Raw genomic sequence first — 16,162 nt, forward strand, 5'->3', positions numbered from 1 at the left:
TTTAATCAATTGGCGACTCCTCCTAAAAGTGGGGTAGATTGGGAATTTTGCTGAAAACTGGGGTATTTTGGGATTTTTTTCGAAAAACTGGGTTATCTCGGTAAAAAAACCTGAAAATGCATCAAATAAGCAAGCCTTGCTTTTGACTTGCTCGTTTTGTTGTCCATTCATAATCCACTTCCACAACTTTCTGAAGATTTTAGACTTCTAGATAGACCTCCATTTTCATAGTCCAAATTGAATAGTTTTGACACTAAAAATGGGAGGAGCGATTGAAGAAAAATTGAGTTCTGCAGCAATGGAAATCACTTGAATTATTCTCACATGTTTGTATAGAAGATAGCTCTGCTATCAATTTGTTGTTGTTTTATAAATTTGTAGCGGAAAAATTAAAGAAGAAATAAGAGACCATTGAACAAGTGGAAGAAGAGTTGTATTTACTCATTCAATTCCAACAAACAAATGCAACAGTAGAATGATAACTGCCCACTGAAATCATGCTCCCATGATGAATATTGGAAAATAAACAGAACTGAAAACGCATTAGCTAACAAGAGTACTGGAAAAATTATGGAGAATCAATATATCCCGTCTGGACCATATTTGCAATCTTGCACATGCAACTCCCATCCCACCAGCACCAATAGGGAGGTTCAATTTAAACATTTGGATTGCCTGAACCTGTTGCACCAACACCATTGGATAGAGCTGCCACAGTATCATGGTTTCCTAATTTTTGAACATCTTTGACATCCAACTCGTGCACGAGTTCATCTATTTTTTGAAATTGATATGGCCATCTTGTATTGTAGAGAAATTGGCGTAGATCAAACCTATTATCCTCTGGTGAATAACTCTGCAAGATGAGTGAGACATAGTATGTCTTCATCAGCCAATAAAAATATACGAAGCAGCAAAAATCTTTAGGGGCATAAAGATCTATCAAGCAAAATTTAGACCGCAACAATAACATACCTCAGCATGATAGAAAGGTGTCATGGTGGTCATTTTGTGTCGATTGATAGAATAATACTTGAAGAAGTGTTTCACTTTTTCAGCCACTTGTGATGGACTCAATCTTGCACCCCATCTGTAACATAGGTTCTGAGACAACAAATTTATAAGTTTTGAGTGTACTACGAAATGGACAACAAATTTATTACTTATAAATTATATGAATTGTGAACCAAAATATATGCATCTAAATAGGTGCAAAAAATAAAGATATAATAATATTAACCTTCATATAAGTTATGATAGAGAGAAACATGAGATATACCTGGAACATGGAAACTGGACCACAACGAAACGTTTTTCGTAATCTTCCATAAACGGATAGTTCCTCGTAAGACATTCCTATATCAACTTCATCACACTATTTAATAAAGAAAGAGGTATATGATTATAGTTTTCAAAAAATGATTATAAGCAATTACTAATGGATACAAAAATTATAGAAGATCAAGGACCCCAAAAAGTCAAATACCCAACACCCAAAAACTAATAGATCAGTGTTAAATGGAGAACAAAAGAATATACTAGTTACGCCATTTCATCCAAATCATCAGCAACATAACATATCTCTTTAAAGTGTTTGAATAGATAGATATGATTCAATAAATTTTTTGCCTTTAGTATTTAGGATGTTTGGGTTGAGAAGGTGTCTGATGTTCGACTTCAGAGGAGGTTCCTATCGAGTGGAGTTAAAGAAAATTTCAAATTTCTTGAATCCGGTGGTCTGATGTTTGCAAGCGTAAATGTGAAGGAGGGCTGGGTGTAAGAGATCTTTGTCTGGTCAATCTAGAATCTCATCAAGATATTGACAAACGAAAGGATTCATCAAGATATTTCAAGACCGGACACAAAACATAACAATACCTGAGTGTAGTTAGAACGTATAGGCTCGAGTTCAGCTGTGGGTGGAGCTGCTTCAATATATGCTAAAGATGAGTAACCAAGATGAATGGCTGCCCATCGCAAGAATGCCCGAAGGTCCTGCTTACTTAAGCTTCCAATAGGGTTTATATCTGCTGAGCTGCAATCATACTACAAGAAGATGGTGAACTTTGTTAATTAATACATAATGGATAAAAAATATGAGAAACTAAGTGCAAGACCAAAAATTTATGTTTCAATTTTTAGTAAAAAAATATACCTAAACCTTATATTGTATGTGTAATCTAACTTTATATAGAGAAAAATACCTTTGTTAAGTTACCACGCAACCCCTCATCTGCATTAGTGCTCCCCAAGACAAGATAAAACCCAGGTTTGTTGTGGACCCAAGGCAAGAGTGACGCTAACATGAAGGCTAGCACCATTCTGATTCGAGCTTGAATGTTTTGCAAGCTTAAATTCTCAATATTAGATCCACCATCTACCTGTATAAGCAAGATAATACAAAAATATCATTTGAGGCTACAAATGACAGATATATAACATGCTTTGAAATCTGAATCTTAGTCCTGAAAAAGTGAGATTCCCCATATAATAATGCTCAAGCTCATGCTCCAGTTACCTTGTAGCGTGGTCGCTTTCCTGTAAGTGTTTGAAACAATGACAAAAGAGAAGATACAAGTCCATCAATACTAACTTCAAGGTGCCATGAACCAATTTCATCTGCCAACACTTTGGCTCGTGACTTTGTCATTTTTGAGCTGCAAGGAGAAAATTGACTCTTCAAATGAAAAATTGTGTTAAACAAAAAAAATGTCAAAAGTGCTATTTTCATAAATTTAGAAAAAATATTAGCAGTGTCACATGCCACAGATATTTCAACATGCTAACTATAAAACACAAACACCTCTAAGATTAGTCGTGTTGCAGTATGATACTAGATTTTAAAAAAGAAATCAACACACATGCTGTGCATATATCTGCAATATCATTGATGTGTTTCAGCATCAAGACCAATCAACATTGTTCAATGTTGCTTGCATATAAATTTAGCAAGGGGTGCTATGAAAAGAACAGTATAAGAAAACTAGTACCAAAGCCATGTATAAAGGCCACAGGAAAAATAACTGAGGGATAACAAATAGAGAAACTTACATAGACACAACCAAGGATTGTAAAACACTATAATATGAAAATCATCACTTACTTGTTTTCAGATCCCATGAACACACTATAAAATATCCGTTTAACAAGTTCTCTACTATCTGTAGGATACTGTCCATCCTTATAGTTTCCGATTCGTATTGCATCAGCTTTAACTTGTTCATCCCCATTTGCAATTTCTGAAGACAAATATGAATCATTGGTTAATGATATCCTAACTACAAAGTTTAGATTTGTAAGATTAAATTATGTTGTTTATCTAACCCCTGCCACATTCAATATTGTAAATGAAAATGAAAAAGAGAGATCAATAAAAGTATCATTTTTACTATTGACGATTATACAACTCAATTTTTTTGCAAGTAAAGCACGTTGAACAAATAAAAGGACACTACACTCCACTCAAGCAACTTTGCATGACTTTTGAGAAATGAAATATGAATATTCAGGTCCACTTTTCCAATTAATTCATCTGTCAGTCAAATATATGTGTGGTATAAAAATATAGCTCAATGGGTAGTGGGTTCCATGAATAATTTGTGCATTTCTAAGAAATAGAAACTTTGAAGGTAATCCACGATCTAATCTAACAGCAGTTGTCATTATATTTGAAGGTACCTTTCACAACAAGCTGACACATACACCCAACAATCGCAGAAACAGAAGAACTATCTGCTCCACCGGAAAGAGGGAGCAGAAAACCAGATGCTCCACTTCTTCTTAAATAGTCCCATAACCAGCAAGCAGGTCCAAATGCAATTTCCTCCTCAGCAGAATGATATTTTATCTGTAATCATGTTCAACTTAGCAACTTGGATGTTTGATTAACTCCAGCAGTAACAATATGATGTCAACATAGAATCTTCAGAGCTAATATCTTTACCCTATCTAAAAACTAAAACTCAAAATGACAATAAACTAACCTGAAGTGGCACAGAAAGGCGTATTCTAAGGTTAAAAGGAAGACATAGATTGTATGGTACATCTACTGAAGGAACCTTGACTTTACAACTTGCTTGCTCTTGGAAGCTGCTTAAAGATCCTCTAAGGCTTGTAACCTACCAGTAGTCAAATAAGTTAAAGAACGAATCAGAAATCAATCTTTTATGGGCAAAATGTCCTTGAAATTGCATTGCATACGTTTAAACATGGAAATTAATGCATACCGCGTCAAGATCCATGTGAGCAACCACAACCTCAACATCATTTAAAGAAAACTGGGAACCCTGAGCAACAACGTCACCATTTACCACAACACTGGCACATCCATCTGTTACAAATAAAATAACACAAGGGCCACTAATGTTAAAAAACATGAATTCCATTCATTCTTGTAAAGGAAATATTTCTCTTACCATAGTAAAGGCGACCACCATTACAACCTTGGTGATTACTGTACATATAGACCCCACCACGAGTATGAGTGGCACCTATAAAAGCACGAAGACGGACATCAAGCTTTCTAAGTTGGTGGTGACTTCCACTTGCATTCATAAACACTTCAACCCCATTTAATGCAAGCTCAGCATGAGGAGGACATGGAGTAAAAAGCTCTTCACAAACTTCAGCTGCAATAGCTCTAAGAAAAGAAAAAATGCTCTATGTTCAGTACTTAATATTAAACACATACACAGACAGTAGTTCATACACGCCATTTCTTATAAGAATACTTGAAAGAATTATGACACATCAATTCGAACACACCGTAAGAGATTGTTGCTACAAACATAAAATTCACACTGACATTTTGACGAGCAGGTTGTGGACAAACCACTATTGTCACACCATAAGAGGTCGTTGCTACGAAACATAACATTCGCAGTGACATTTTGACGAACAGATTGTGGACAAACCGTTATAGGAAAAATTATGGTGTGAATGAATTGTATTGCACAAGTGATTCAATGAATTATTGGTGTAATTTGTCAATACATTCATAATCATAATCCATGAAAGCACAGTTAATACGGTTGGGTTCAGTTTTTGGGAGAGGGAAAATCAAACCAATTAAAAATAGTTAATTTAATTTGATTAGATTCAATAGGTTTAAAAACTTACTAACCATCTTTATAAAAAGAAAAAGAAAGAGTTAAGAACCACATTTTAAAAATATAAAATAACTATTTCTTTTCCAAATGCAATATTTTTTTGTATATCATAAAATAAATATTTAAGCCTTCATTAAAATCAATACTTCATCCCGTCCTTAATATAAGAAAAAATTTATTCTTAGATTAGTTGAAAAATTAATTTTTTAAATTAAAATAAACATGTTTGCTAATAAAATTATCTAAATAATCATATCTTTTAATTAATTTTTAAATTATCAATATTTCAAATAAAAAAAAGTTGCAACGCAGAAATATGTCAATTACATTAACGATTGTATTAAACAAATAAGAGATTGAGCCAATTGAATTGGCGACTGCATCATACTATGCCAATTGAATTGGCGACTGCATCATGCCAAGTCAATTGAATTGACGACTATTTACAAGCAATAGAAAGAATCACCAGTTCATCTAACTCTTATGTATTGAATACTTTTTCTAGTATAAATAGAGGTGTGTGATAAGTGGTATTTATACTGTTTATTGTGTGTTTTTTTATTCCTATTTCTTATGCTTATTTTCTTGTTTTATTCCGCTTTTACTACTTTCTGGTATGATTTTATGTTTTCAACTAATATGGAGTATTAAGATTCGGAGCGGGACGAAAAAGGATCGAAAAACGCAAGAAGAAGAATCCCCTAGTACACAAAACCCGTGGCCAACATGGAAGGGCCGTGTTGGCACCAACGCCTCCTCCATACAAAAAAGTTGAGGACAACACAGACAAGGTCGTGTTCTATGGCACATGCCGTCACTACGCCAAAAACTGGAATAGACAGCGCCCCTTAGAGGGCGCTTTATTACAAAAGCGCACTCTAAAATGAAGAGAAAAAATAAGGAGCATACTACTAGAATAGACAGCGCACTTTAGAGGGCGCTTTTGTATCAAAGCGCACTCTAAAGTGAAGCGAAAAAATAATGAGGAAATGGAGGGACACCAATAGAGGACGCTTTATTGAAAGCGCCCTCTAAGGGTAACCTTAGAGGGCGCTTCTAAAAAAGCGCTCTCTAAGTCCATGTACATTTCCAGTTTATAAGGCGCTTTTGGAAAGCCTTAGAGAGCGCTTTTAGAAGCGCCCTCTTAGGCCCCCTTTAGAGGGCGCTTTTGTAACAAAGCGCCCTCTAAAGTGAAGCCAAAAAAAAATAATGAGGAAATGGAGGGACAACAATAGAGGGCGCTTTAGTGAAAGCGCCCTCTAAGGTTACCCTTAGAGGGCGCTTTTTAAAAAAGCGCTCTCTAAGTCCATGTACATTTCCAGTTTAGAAGGCGCTTTTGGAAAGCCTTAGAGAGCGCTTTCAGAAGCGCCCTCTTAGGCCCCCTTTAGAGGGCGTTTTTTTTACAAAAGCGCCCTCTAAGGTCCCCTTTAGTAAACATTAAAATTATAACATATACTGCATGTCTCTTTATTTTCCTTCTCTACAAGCTATTTCGTTTACGTAACTGGGTTTTCTCTCTACTGCGTCCACCGTCTACTGCGATTACTCTCGTCCTCCGTTCGTTCTCCCTCCCTCACCGTCGTCGTCGTCGTCGCCTTTTTCTGCTGCTGCGTTCACGTTCACGTCCACCGTCACTGTTCACTTTCTTCTCCATCGTTACCGTCACCTTGAAGGTATTTCTCTTCTCCATCTTTACCGTTCACTTTCTTCATGTGTTTGATTAGGGCATTTTCTAAACTTAGTTTTACATTTTGTGCATTATGTTGATTAATGTTGTTTAGGGCAAACTGAGTTTTTTATTTCTGATTGAAAACTGATATATTTGAAGTGTGTTTGAGCTTGTGCTTGGAAGTTTGATGATTATGGATGCAAGTTTGTTCATGTTCCAAACACCATAAGTTTGCATTGGTCTTTTGCATGCAGTAGGTGTGTGTGAGTTTGTATTCAATAATGATAAAAAAAAGAGTTTAGATTGTTGTAACATGAGAGAAATGGAAGGTATATGAATGTCTTGACGTATTGAATCATTGTCTTACTTGGGTCTTATTGAATCATTTCTATATTACAGATAAAATGGCTAACCAAGACGATACCCATGCCGCGAATGAATCACGTAATAATGTTGAAAAAGAAATCAAACGAGGATTGACTGTTATGAAGTCCATCATTCGTGCAAGAGACAAGGGTGTAAAATTTGAAGTACATTGGAGTGCTGAAGACCAACTAATTGAGCCTAACGGTTCAATGTTGGCAAGTTACATTGGTTTCCTTGTTCGACAACATATTCCGATTACATGTGATAATTGGAGAAGTCCGGACTTGAAGGTTGGCAAGGAAAAAATATGGTCGGAGATACAGGTACTTACCATATATTGTTATATGTTTTTTTTGTTGACTATTTGTTAACCATATATTGTTATAATATTACTTTATAATAACACACTCCATTTGTATGTTTTTTAGAGATCCTTTCACATCGATGAAAGCCGGCAAAAATATTGTATTCAATTGGCCGGAAAAAGACTCCGAGGATTTCGATCCTTTTTGTGCAACAAATTTCTCAAGGATGAGGAAGGAAAATTTGTTGAAGGAGAACGGCCAATGAAGTATGCCGAGATTATTTCAGCCGATGAATGGGATAACTTTGTCGCCAAACGAAGAAACGAAAAATTCCATGTAATGTCTATTAATTATGGTATTATACAATTGTTAAGTTACTTGGTTCTAATATGCCTTAAACTTTTTTATCCAGGAAGTAAGCGACAAAAATAGGAAAAGGGCATCAAAACCCGCGTATCCGTACAAAAAAGGGCGTACGGGTTATGCACGGTTACAACAAAGAATTGTGAGTATATTCAAATGCTATGAGCTTATACATTGTCACAATATGTTATAATTGATGATCTTATAATCTAATTCAATGTGTAGCTAGCCGAGGAGAAAAGTGACGCAACATCTCTTCCGGAGCACGTATTATGGAAGGCTGCTCGGGTTGGGAAGGATGGGGCTGTCGTTGAAGCGGTCCAAAATGTTTATGACGAATGTGTAAGTATATGTAACATTATTTCTTTAATTATATCGAAAATTTTGTTAGACATATAATTCAATTTTAATCTCCTCTAATAATATTTCAGGAGACTTTATCCCAAACCGTACCTTCAACCGAGGTCCAGGATTGCAGGAGCGTACTTAGTCGAGTACTAAATGTTCCTGAGTATTCCGGTCGTGTGAGGGGTAAGGGTTTTGGTGTGACTCCGTCGTCATTTTATAAAAAACCAAAAACAAAAAATCCTACCAACAAAGAGGTGATGGAGACCTTGGCGGAGTTAAGGGCACAAGTACTCCAACTGCAAATCGAGAATGCAAGGTATAGAGAGGAAATGTGCGCCTCCGAGGCAAAAGATACTAGTGACCGAGCTAGTATCAATTATCAACCGAAATTTCCCGAGGTAATTATATATGTTATTATGAAATTAAAATAGCACTTTTTTACTTGACACATATACAAGTTAACAATAACATTTATTATTGGTTTAGGGCATTTCACCTTGTCAGCTGTATCTATCGTCACCAACTTATCGCATGGTTGGCAAGGGAAAAGTGCACAATACTTCGGGTGAATTACTTCACCATAATCCCCTCCCGGTGGGATTTATGAAAGTTTCGGTTGACCTCGTATTAGATACGGACGCCCGTCTACCATTACCTGACGTTGTTTCAGAGACAACGTTGATGCGAGATGCAGTCGGATCCTTTGTTGGTTGGCCGTCAGATCTAATTTTCCCTGATGCCGAGGTATATATGTTCTAAATGATTATGAATATTTAGTATTCACATTTCAATTCAGCTACAATTATGATATTTAATCAATTATATGGTAATGTTAGACTCCTACAAGACCCACACATAAAGTTGGTAAAGAGATTTCAAGACGCATCGAGTCGGTTGCATCTCAAAAAGAGGTACAAATATATATACCCATTGAATTATATACGCAACGACTCTGTTGCATCACAAAAAGTCATGATTTATTTTATATGAATTCTTAGGTTCCCGGTCGAGAGTTGAAAAGCGCTGCTAAGGATATTCCAACGACGTCCGGGACAAAATCTCAAATTATGATGCGTCTTGAGAAAATGGTGGAGGAGTCCGATATTATGCATGGGGCCATTCGTACTATAAATTTTGATGAAGGTGTTTTCGGAGCTGCTCATTTCGAAATAATTGGAAAGGAGGACTTCCAACAACTTTTTGAACACACCGAATTGGGCATCGCTGTCATTCATACATACATATGGTACTCCGATCAATCTATAATTTACTTAGTTGAACAATTTATTTACACATTTCAATGAGTAGTCTAATGTTTATTATGTTTCTATTTAAGGTATATGTATGTAACATTGATGCGGGGAACTGAATTGTGTAACCGTTTCAATTTTATTGCTGCTTCCCGTATCAATGCAACGTTAATAACGAATAATCCAACATCCGTAAAGAATGATCTAGTCGATATATTCATGGCGGCCGGCGATAATACTACACCCAGTTTGTATTTTTTACCGTTTAATTCTGGCAACGGGTTAGATTTTCTTTCTAATAATTTCATTCTAATCTATGTATATCTTTTACGTAGAAAATTTTCATTCATCTAAATTTTTGTTTTATTTTACAGTGGTCACTGGGTGTTGGTTGCTATGGATCTTTCGAGACTAATAGTGTATTATCTCGATTCTTTATCGGGTGATTGGAATAAATATCCGAATATGAAGAAGACGATTGACGCGTAAGTGAAATTCCCCTAAATATTCGTGTGTATTTGTATATTTAATTATGTCTGTCAGATTGATCTCAATATACGTTTTTATTTTGTTAGGGCAATAATAAAATTTAGATTGAAAAAGAAATACCGCAATAGGAAGGACATTACCTGGATCAGAGTTCAGGTATATATTAAGTATCTTATTTTTGCTTATAATAGTGTTTGTTTTTTTGCTTATAATAGTGTTTGTAAGAAATTAACTATATATATATTGTTTGTTTTTCTGTGTAGTGTCCTCAGCAAAATAATTCGGTCGATTGCGGATTTTTTGTATTGAGATTTATGAGAGACATCATTGCGTTGAATCGTATAGACATCCCAAAAATGGTATGGAATAATAACTTAGGGTTTATTTTAATATTATCGAATATTTCATCTAATTTGTTACTAAATCATGAATATGTTTTATTCTCTTAGTTGTAGTACTTTGAGGAATACAAAACTTACTCAAGAGCAAATTTGGATGAAATCAAGGATGAATTGTGTCAATTCATTGTTGATCAAAGAATCATATAGCTAGGTTGTATATTGTTGTACATATATGTATGGAATGTTGTTGTTGTATGCTGTTGTTGTATATATGTTGTATATTGTTGTTGTAATTTTACTAAATCATGAATATGTTGTTGTATATTGTTGATCAAAGAATCATATATTAATGTTGTATATATGGAGGATTAATGTTGTATATAAATGGATTCATGTTGTATATATCAATGGATTAATGGTGTATAACATTGGATTAAAGGATGAAATCAATATGAATTTTACACTTTTGCAGCATGCGAACAGGTTACCAATTAAATATCCACTGTTTTTCAAACAATTTTTTTGAAAATAACTAACACTTTAGAGGGCGCTTTGTCCAGAAAGCGCCCTCTAAACACTTTACATTGACAACTTTAGAGGGCGCTTTTTCCTGAAAGCGCCCTCTAAACACTTTACATTGACAACTTTAGAGGGCGCTTTTTCCTGAAAGCGCCCTCTAAACACTTTATATTGACAACTTTAGAGGGCGCTTATTCCTGAAAGCGCCCTCTAAACACTTTACATTGACAACTTTAGAGGGCGCTTTTTCCTAAAAGCGCCCTCTAAGGTGTCCCTTTATGGACCACTCCATAGGGCGCTTTTTTCTGAAAGCGCACTATAATGTGGCCACTTTAGACAACGCTTTCTCCAGGAAAACAAAGCGCTGTCTTTACCTATGCCAGCGCCACTTTAGAGGGCGCTTAAAAGCGCTGTTATAGGCCAAAATAAGCGCCCTCTTTTCCCTTATTTGGCGTAGTGCGTGTTGACCGACACGACCCCCCTATGTTGAGCGACAGTGCCCGTGTTAAGCACAGTTCCAACTGCGAATTTTTGGCATTTCAGAACTTAGTTTACGATGATCATGTAGAAGATTAGTGGTGGTGCAACTGTGAGGTGGATCCATAGAAATTATCTCCCATGAATCACTTTTATTCCTGTAAGACACTGCTAGCCGAAACATGCAAAGCTCATTACAACACAGAATGACATACCTTCCCCATCAATGCAATCTACGGTATAATTAACAAAGTTTTCCATGTGAAACTTTTTTATAGCTCGCATGCAGTCTTCTTTTGTGTGGAACCTGTCTCCCAATTTTGTCTCCCAATTTTAACTCACTCTTTACCTTCATATTCGGGTTATAAAAACTATACGAGGATGACTCATTTTCATCCAAGTTTAAGTTTGTCATATGTTGAAGCACACAATATACATGACTTGGAGGTAATGACTCTTGATCATTATCTCCAGTGTCGTTGTTCAACATATAGTCGACTTGTGTCTCACTTTCTTCCTCTTCATCATCAATGGTGTCGACTTCTGCTTCAGATTCAACTTCAACTTGATCAAATATTTTAGATTATTCAACAATTTGAGATTGTTGGGACTGATGAGGTTGTTGGAGTAAAATATACAACTAAATATAGTTGAATTTAGAATATTTGAGACTAACAAACATATTTTCAACATCTCCATCGCCTCGAACCTTTTGCTAATAAAATTTGACGTGATTGTTTTAAATAAATAGAGGATTTTGATATATAATTTGTGATATAGAACCAGACCTTAACTTTGACTATATTCTCTCTTTCAAATGCAAGAAATTTGAATTTCTATTGTTGCAAATTGGGTAATATCGGTATTTCGAAAACCAAACCCAGATATTTCAGAGACATATGTCTCTCAATTGCAGTGAGAATTAATAATGTATTTGGGTGCAGAAGACATATCTTGAGTTTTTTGGACTGAGATTGGTCTGGATTTGGTTTGGAATTGATTTAGAATTGGTTTGGGAGATGTTTAATAGAGCTGAATAATGTCTTCATGAGTCATTCCAACTAATAATTATATGTATTGGTACATATCAGTTGCAGTTAGGGTTTTCTTCGAAGATAAATATTTATACGACCCACGCCAAACCACTTACACACAACAAGCTTCAACATCTAAGCCCAACAAAATTACCAAATCACCTACACACAACACCCTACCTAACAAAATTACCAACCCACAAACACTTAAACCCACAATCAATATATGCCACACACCCAACCATAAAACCAAGAGCATGCTCCATACCACCACAACAAGCTTATTATCAAAACAACCAACAAACATATGCCGCCAACACATCATCCTACTATAGACAAAACATCTAAAAAACATATGATACCAACAGTTCCTACCATAGGAAAAATACGCTAACATCACAACACCAAAACATCCAACAAATATATGACTACCAAACACCACGACAACCATTTCTTCCTTTCCTAAATGAAGCATTCACACCAATGTCACCATTCAATTGACCAGGTCGCTCACCAATAACTCCATCAACCCAAACAACACAACCCAACTATATCAGTATGAGCAACAAACTCAGTTACGGCGACACGTCAATGCACACACAAGACTACATAGAATTATACGAACTTATTAGGGAATTTAGTGATGGTGATGTTCCAGGGAACTCGTATCAAACACATGGGGTGAATCAACAGATACTAGTACGAGAACTGATATCTAGGGGGTGTAGAACCGATGACATGTATGATCAAGCGGGTCATCGTCGTCGTATGTAATCTTATTTAAATTAAATATTAATATTTTTTATTCAATTATTATTATTAATTAATTGTATTAAAATAAAAAAGTATTCAACACATAGAAGGAAAATGAATTTACAACTCCTAATATTGCTTGTACATAGTCGTCAATTCAATTGGCTTGACATGGTGCAGTCGCCAATTCAACTGATTCAATCTCTTATTTGTTCAATGCAGTCATCAATCCAATTAAATTGTACTATACATTACAATTTGTTTTTTAAACACGACTACAAAAATAATTAGTAAGATTCATATTTGATTCTAACCTAGATTTGAATAGACTAAATTGTATCACTACGGGGGCTTAACCATATATGCCACTTAAAAAGAGAGAGTATTATATTAAATTTTAACTAATATATATTTCATTAGTTTCTTTTTTAAGTGTCACTGACTTTTATATATATCAAATAAATTATTAATATTATTACTTTTTAAATAATACTTCTTCTTTTATATATAATATTTTTAATTATTTATTATATTCAATTTTGTTTTCTCCCTCTATAATAATTATCTAGAAGTATTTTTGACAAAACTATAATAAACTACATTAAACTTTTCAAGTTATATATATATATATATATATATATATATAAATTAATTATTTAATTAATTTAAATAAAAAGAAAAATTTGTTTATAATATAAAATAGAGGGAGTATATAATAGATATAAGATGCTTAACTTTTTCTCGGTATACAAAATTTAACTTTGTGATTGGTTTATATATTTTTAAGCTTTTCTATATTCATTAAATCACATAAATCTTTGTAAAGTTTGCTAATAAATTAAGGATTAAACACACCTTCTTCTTCATATATACCAATAATTAGACTTAATGGATCTATATTTAGATTGATTAAATATAATTGATTTAAAAGGTTAATGAGATACATTTTTACATATTATAAGGACTAGTTTGTTAAAACAAATAACTAAAGGATTAACATGCTAAAATGTATGATTTAAAAGACAGCAAAATATATTTGACTTTCTTTTTATTTTCTTATTTTATATATTAATATTTTTAATAGAATCGTTAAAAAGGGCTAGTTCATACTAGTTGGTCCGTTATGCCTGAAAAATCGTAGGGTTTACGTCTTAAAATTAGAGTTCATATTTTAAGGTTTTTTAATCCGATCCTAAAAATCCGCTATCCATTAGAGCTAGCTCTAAAGATAGTGAATAGCCTGATAAACTCCCATAACTATAAATTAAAAAAAATATTAATAATTATATTATTTTACTCCAAAATAACATAATAATTTTTCTCATATCACTAGTTTTTTTCCTATTCTATTCAAGTTTTCTCTTTAAATTTTAACATTAACATAATTAACACTCTTTTATTTTCATTGTAATCTATTAGTATAAAATACTCTCATGTTAATATTATTTTATAAACTTTAGACATGCGTTGCATTTAAAAATATATTATATTATTTATAAAAGATAATATAGTATTTAAAAATATATTATATTTAAAATGATATAATTATTTATTTTATTTATAATAAATATTATGATGTTTTTTATTAAAAAAAATCATTTAGAATTGGATAGTCCGAAGTTCATTTAAGACTTTGATCAAATAGTAATTTTCGAGTCTATATTATAACATAGCTCTTTTGACTCGACTCTAAAAAAATCAGAGGCTCATCAGAAACAATCCATTTTACAATCGGGTAGTCAATTTTAATAAGAACAAAATATATATGTATTATGGTGTAAATCAACATTTGAACTTAAAACTTTACAACTATATTTGTGAGTTGTTTTTAATAATTATTGTAACATTGTCTCCCAAAAAAAAAATTATATGTTAAATATGAAACTTTTTATTTTTTTTAGTTCTAGGGTTTAAGAGGTAGTTATTTACAGAAAGATACTTATATATTCAAATTCAACTCATTCAACTCAATTTAATTAAGTTACGTGATTCAACGGATGATTCAATGAGTTAACTTTGGCCATGTAAACATGTGATCTTAAGAATAGAGAGTTTTTTTCAACAAAAATTAAGTATTTTTTGAACTGTAAAGATTAATCTTTTAAACAGAAGATGATCATGTTAAGGATACAAAATTAACTTTATATTGTGTGAATTTGAAACTTACGTGTCTTGAAACTTAACAAAGCCATAACCAAAAGGAACTGACTTTTGACCCAATGCCTGAGAAACATGAAGAGGAAGCTGAAAATCATCAAGTTGATCCCTTTGTTTCCAAGCAGTAAACCATCGAAGTTCTCTATAATTACCATCATTTGCAAGCCACATTTTGGGTCTTATCATAATAATCTTACGGTTGAAACACAAAACTTGACAGTTATATCTCTCAGAACCTTTGATAATAGGCATTCCAATACTACACACTATCCCATCAGTCCAGTCACCAACCAATATATCCTTCAAACACTCCCATCTGCAACAAAAAAAATACAGTTTCACTATATGAAATAATAACTTGACGTATGAAAGTGAGAGTTATTACGAGTGATTGATGGTATCGAGCTCTAAGAAGTGATCTTCGCAGCCACAGCCGGGAATCTCGAGCTCTGGTCCAAGGCGGATGACAGCACCAGCTCGTTTGGATTTGGAAATGGAGTCTTTGATCTGCTTAGTGTTGGTATCAAAGTCCATAGACCATTGGTTCAGATTGCATGTAGCCACACTCAAAAGCCTCATACTCTCTGCAACACAATGCAACAATACAATACAAGGATTGTTGTTGTAGTAAAATATGGGAGGTCCTTTCTATAGTCTTTTACTAAGGTATGCCATGAAGTTAGCATGTCTCTTATTGATTCTGATTATATGTATGAAGATATTTTATTTTTTGATTTTATAATATAGTATTACCTTAATTAATTTTATAACATTTACACCCCAAGTTGACCCTCTATGATATTTAATTTTATGTATATAGGATCAAAATCAATCCAACGTAGTATTATAGAATTAGATAAGGAGAATTAAGAACTGGCAACTAATGTCCCAGGTAAAACTGGGCCAGCTATGTGTCTATTCATAATGTCATATAAACATTAACAATAAGCCCACGTTTCTCTCAATTACCTTTATATTAATCT

General features: G+C 33.8%; 2 protein-coding genes across 2 annotated transcripts; both read right to left on the reverse strand.

Moving 5' to 3' along the window:
- Positions 1-417: 417 nt before the first annotated feature.
- LOC127101226 (glutamine-dependent NAD(+) synthetase) lies at positions 418-5,099 on the reverse strand. The gene is made up of 12 exons (XM_051038586.1): positions 4,805-5,099; positions 4,416-4,639; positions 4,227-4,330; positions 3,984-4,118; positions 3,679-3,847; positions 3,104-3,239; positions 2,519-2,657; positions 2,205-2,381; positions 1,879-2,046; positions 1,280-1,375; positions 976-1,104; positions 418-856 (listed from the first exon to the last, which is right to left on the reverse strand). The coding sequence occupies exons 2-12, from the start codon at positions 4,552-4,554 to the stop codon at positions 659-661; spliced, it is 1,590 nt and encodes a 529-aa protein (XP_050894543.1). The 5' UTR covers positions 4,555-4,639; positions 4,805-5,099; the 3' UTR covers positions 418-658.
- Positions 5,100-15,185: 10,086 nt separating this feature from the next.
- Positions 15,186-15,758, reverse strand: LOC127101911 (glutamine-dependent NAD(+) synthetase-like). The gene is made up of 2 exons (XM_051039338.1): positions 15,565-15,758; positions 15,186-15,495 (listed from the first exon to the last, which is right to left on the reverse strand). Exons 1-2 carry the CDS (start codon positions 15,756-15,758, stop codon positions 15,186-15,188), a joined length of 504 nt encoding a protein of 167 aa, XP_050895295.1.
- Positions 15,759-16,162: the final 404 nt, after the last annotated feature.

This window comes from Lathyrus oleraceus, chromosome 7 (genome assembly GCF_024323335.1).
Source record: "Lathyrus oleraceus cultivar Zhongwan6 chromosome 7, CAAS_Psat_ZW6_1.0, whole genome shotgun sequence".
In the NCBI taxonomy this organism is placed as follows: domain Eukaryota; kingdom Viridiplantae; phylum Streptophyta; class Magnoliopsida; order Fabales; family Fabaceae; genus Lathyrus; species Lathyrus oleraceus.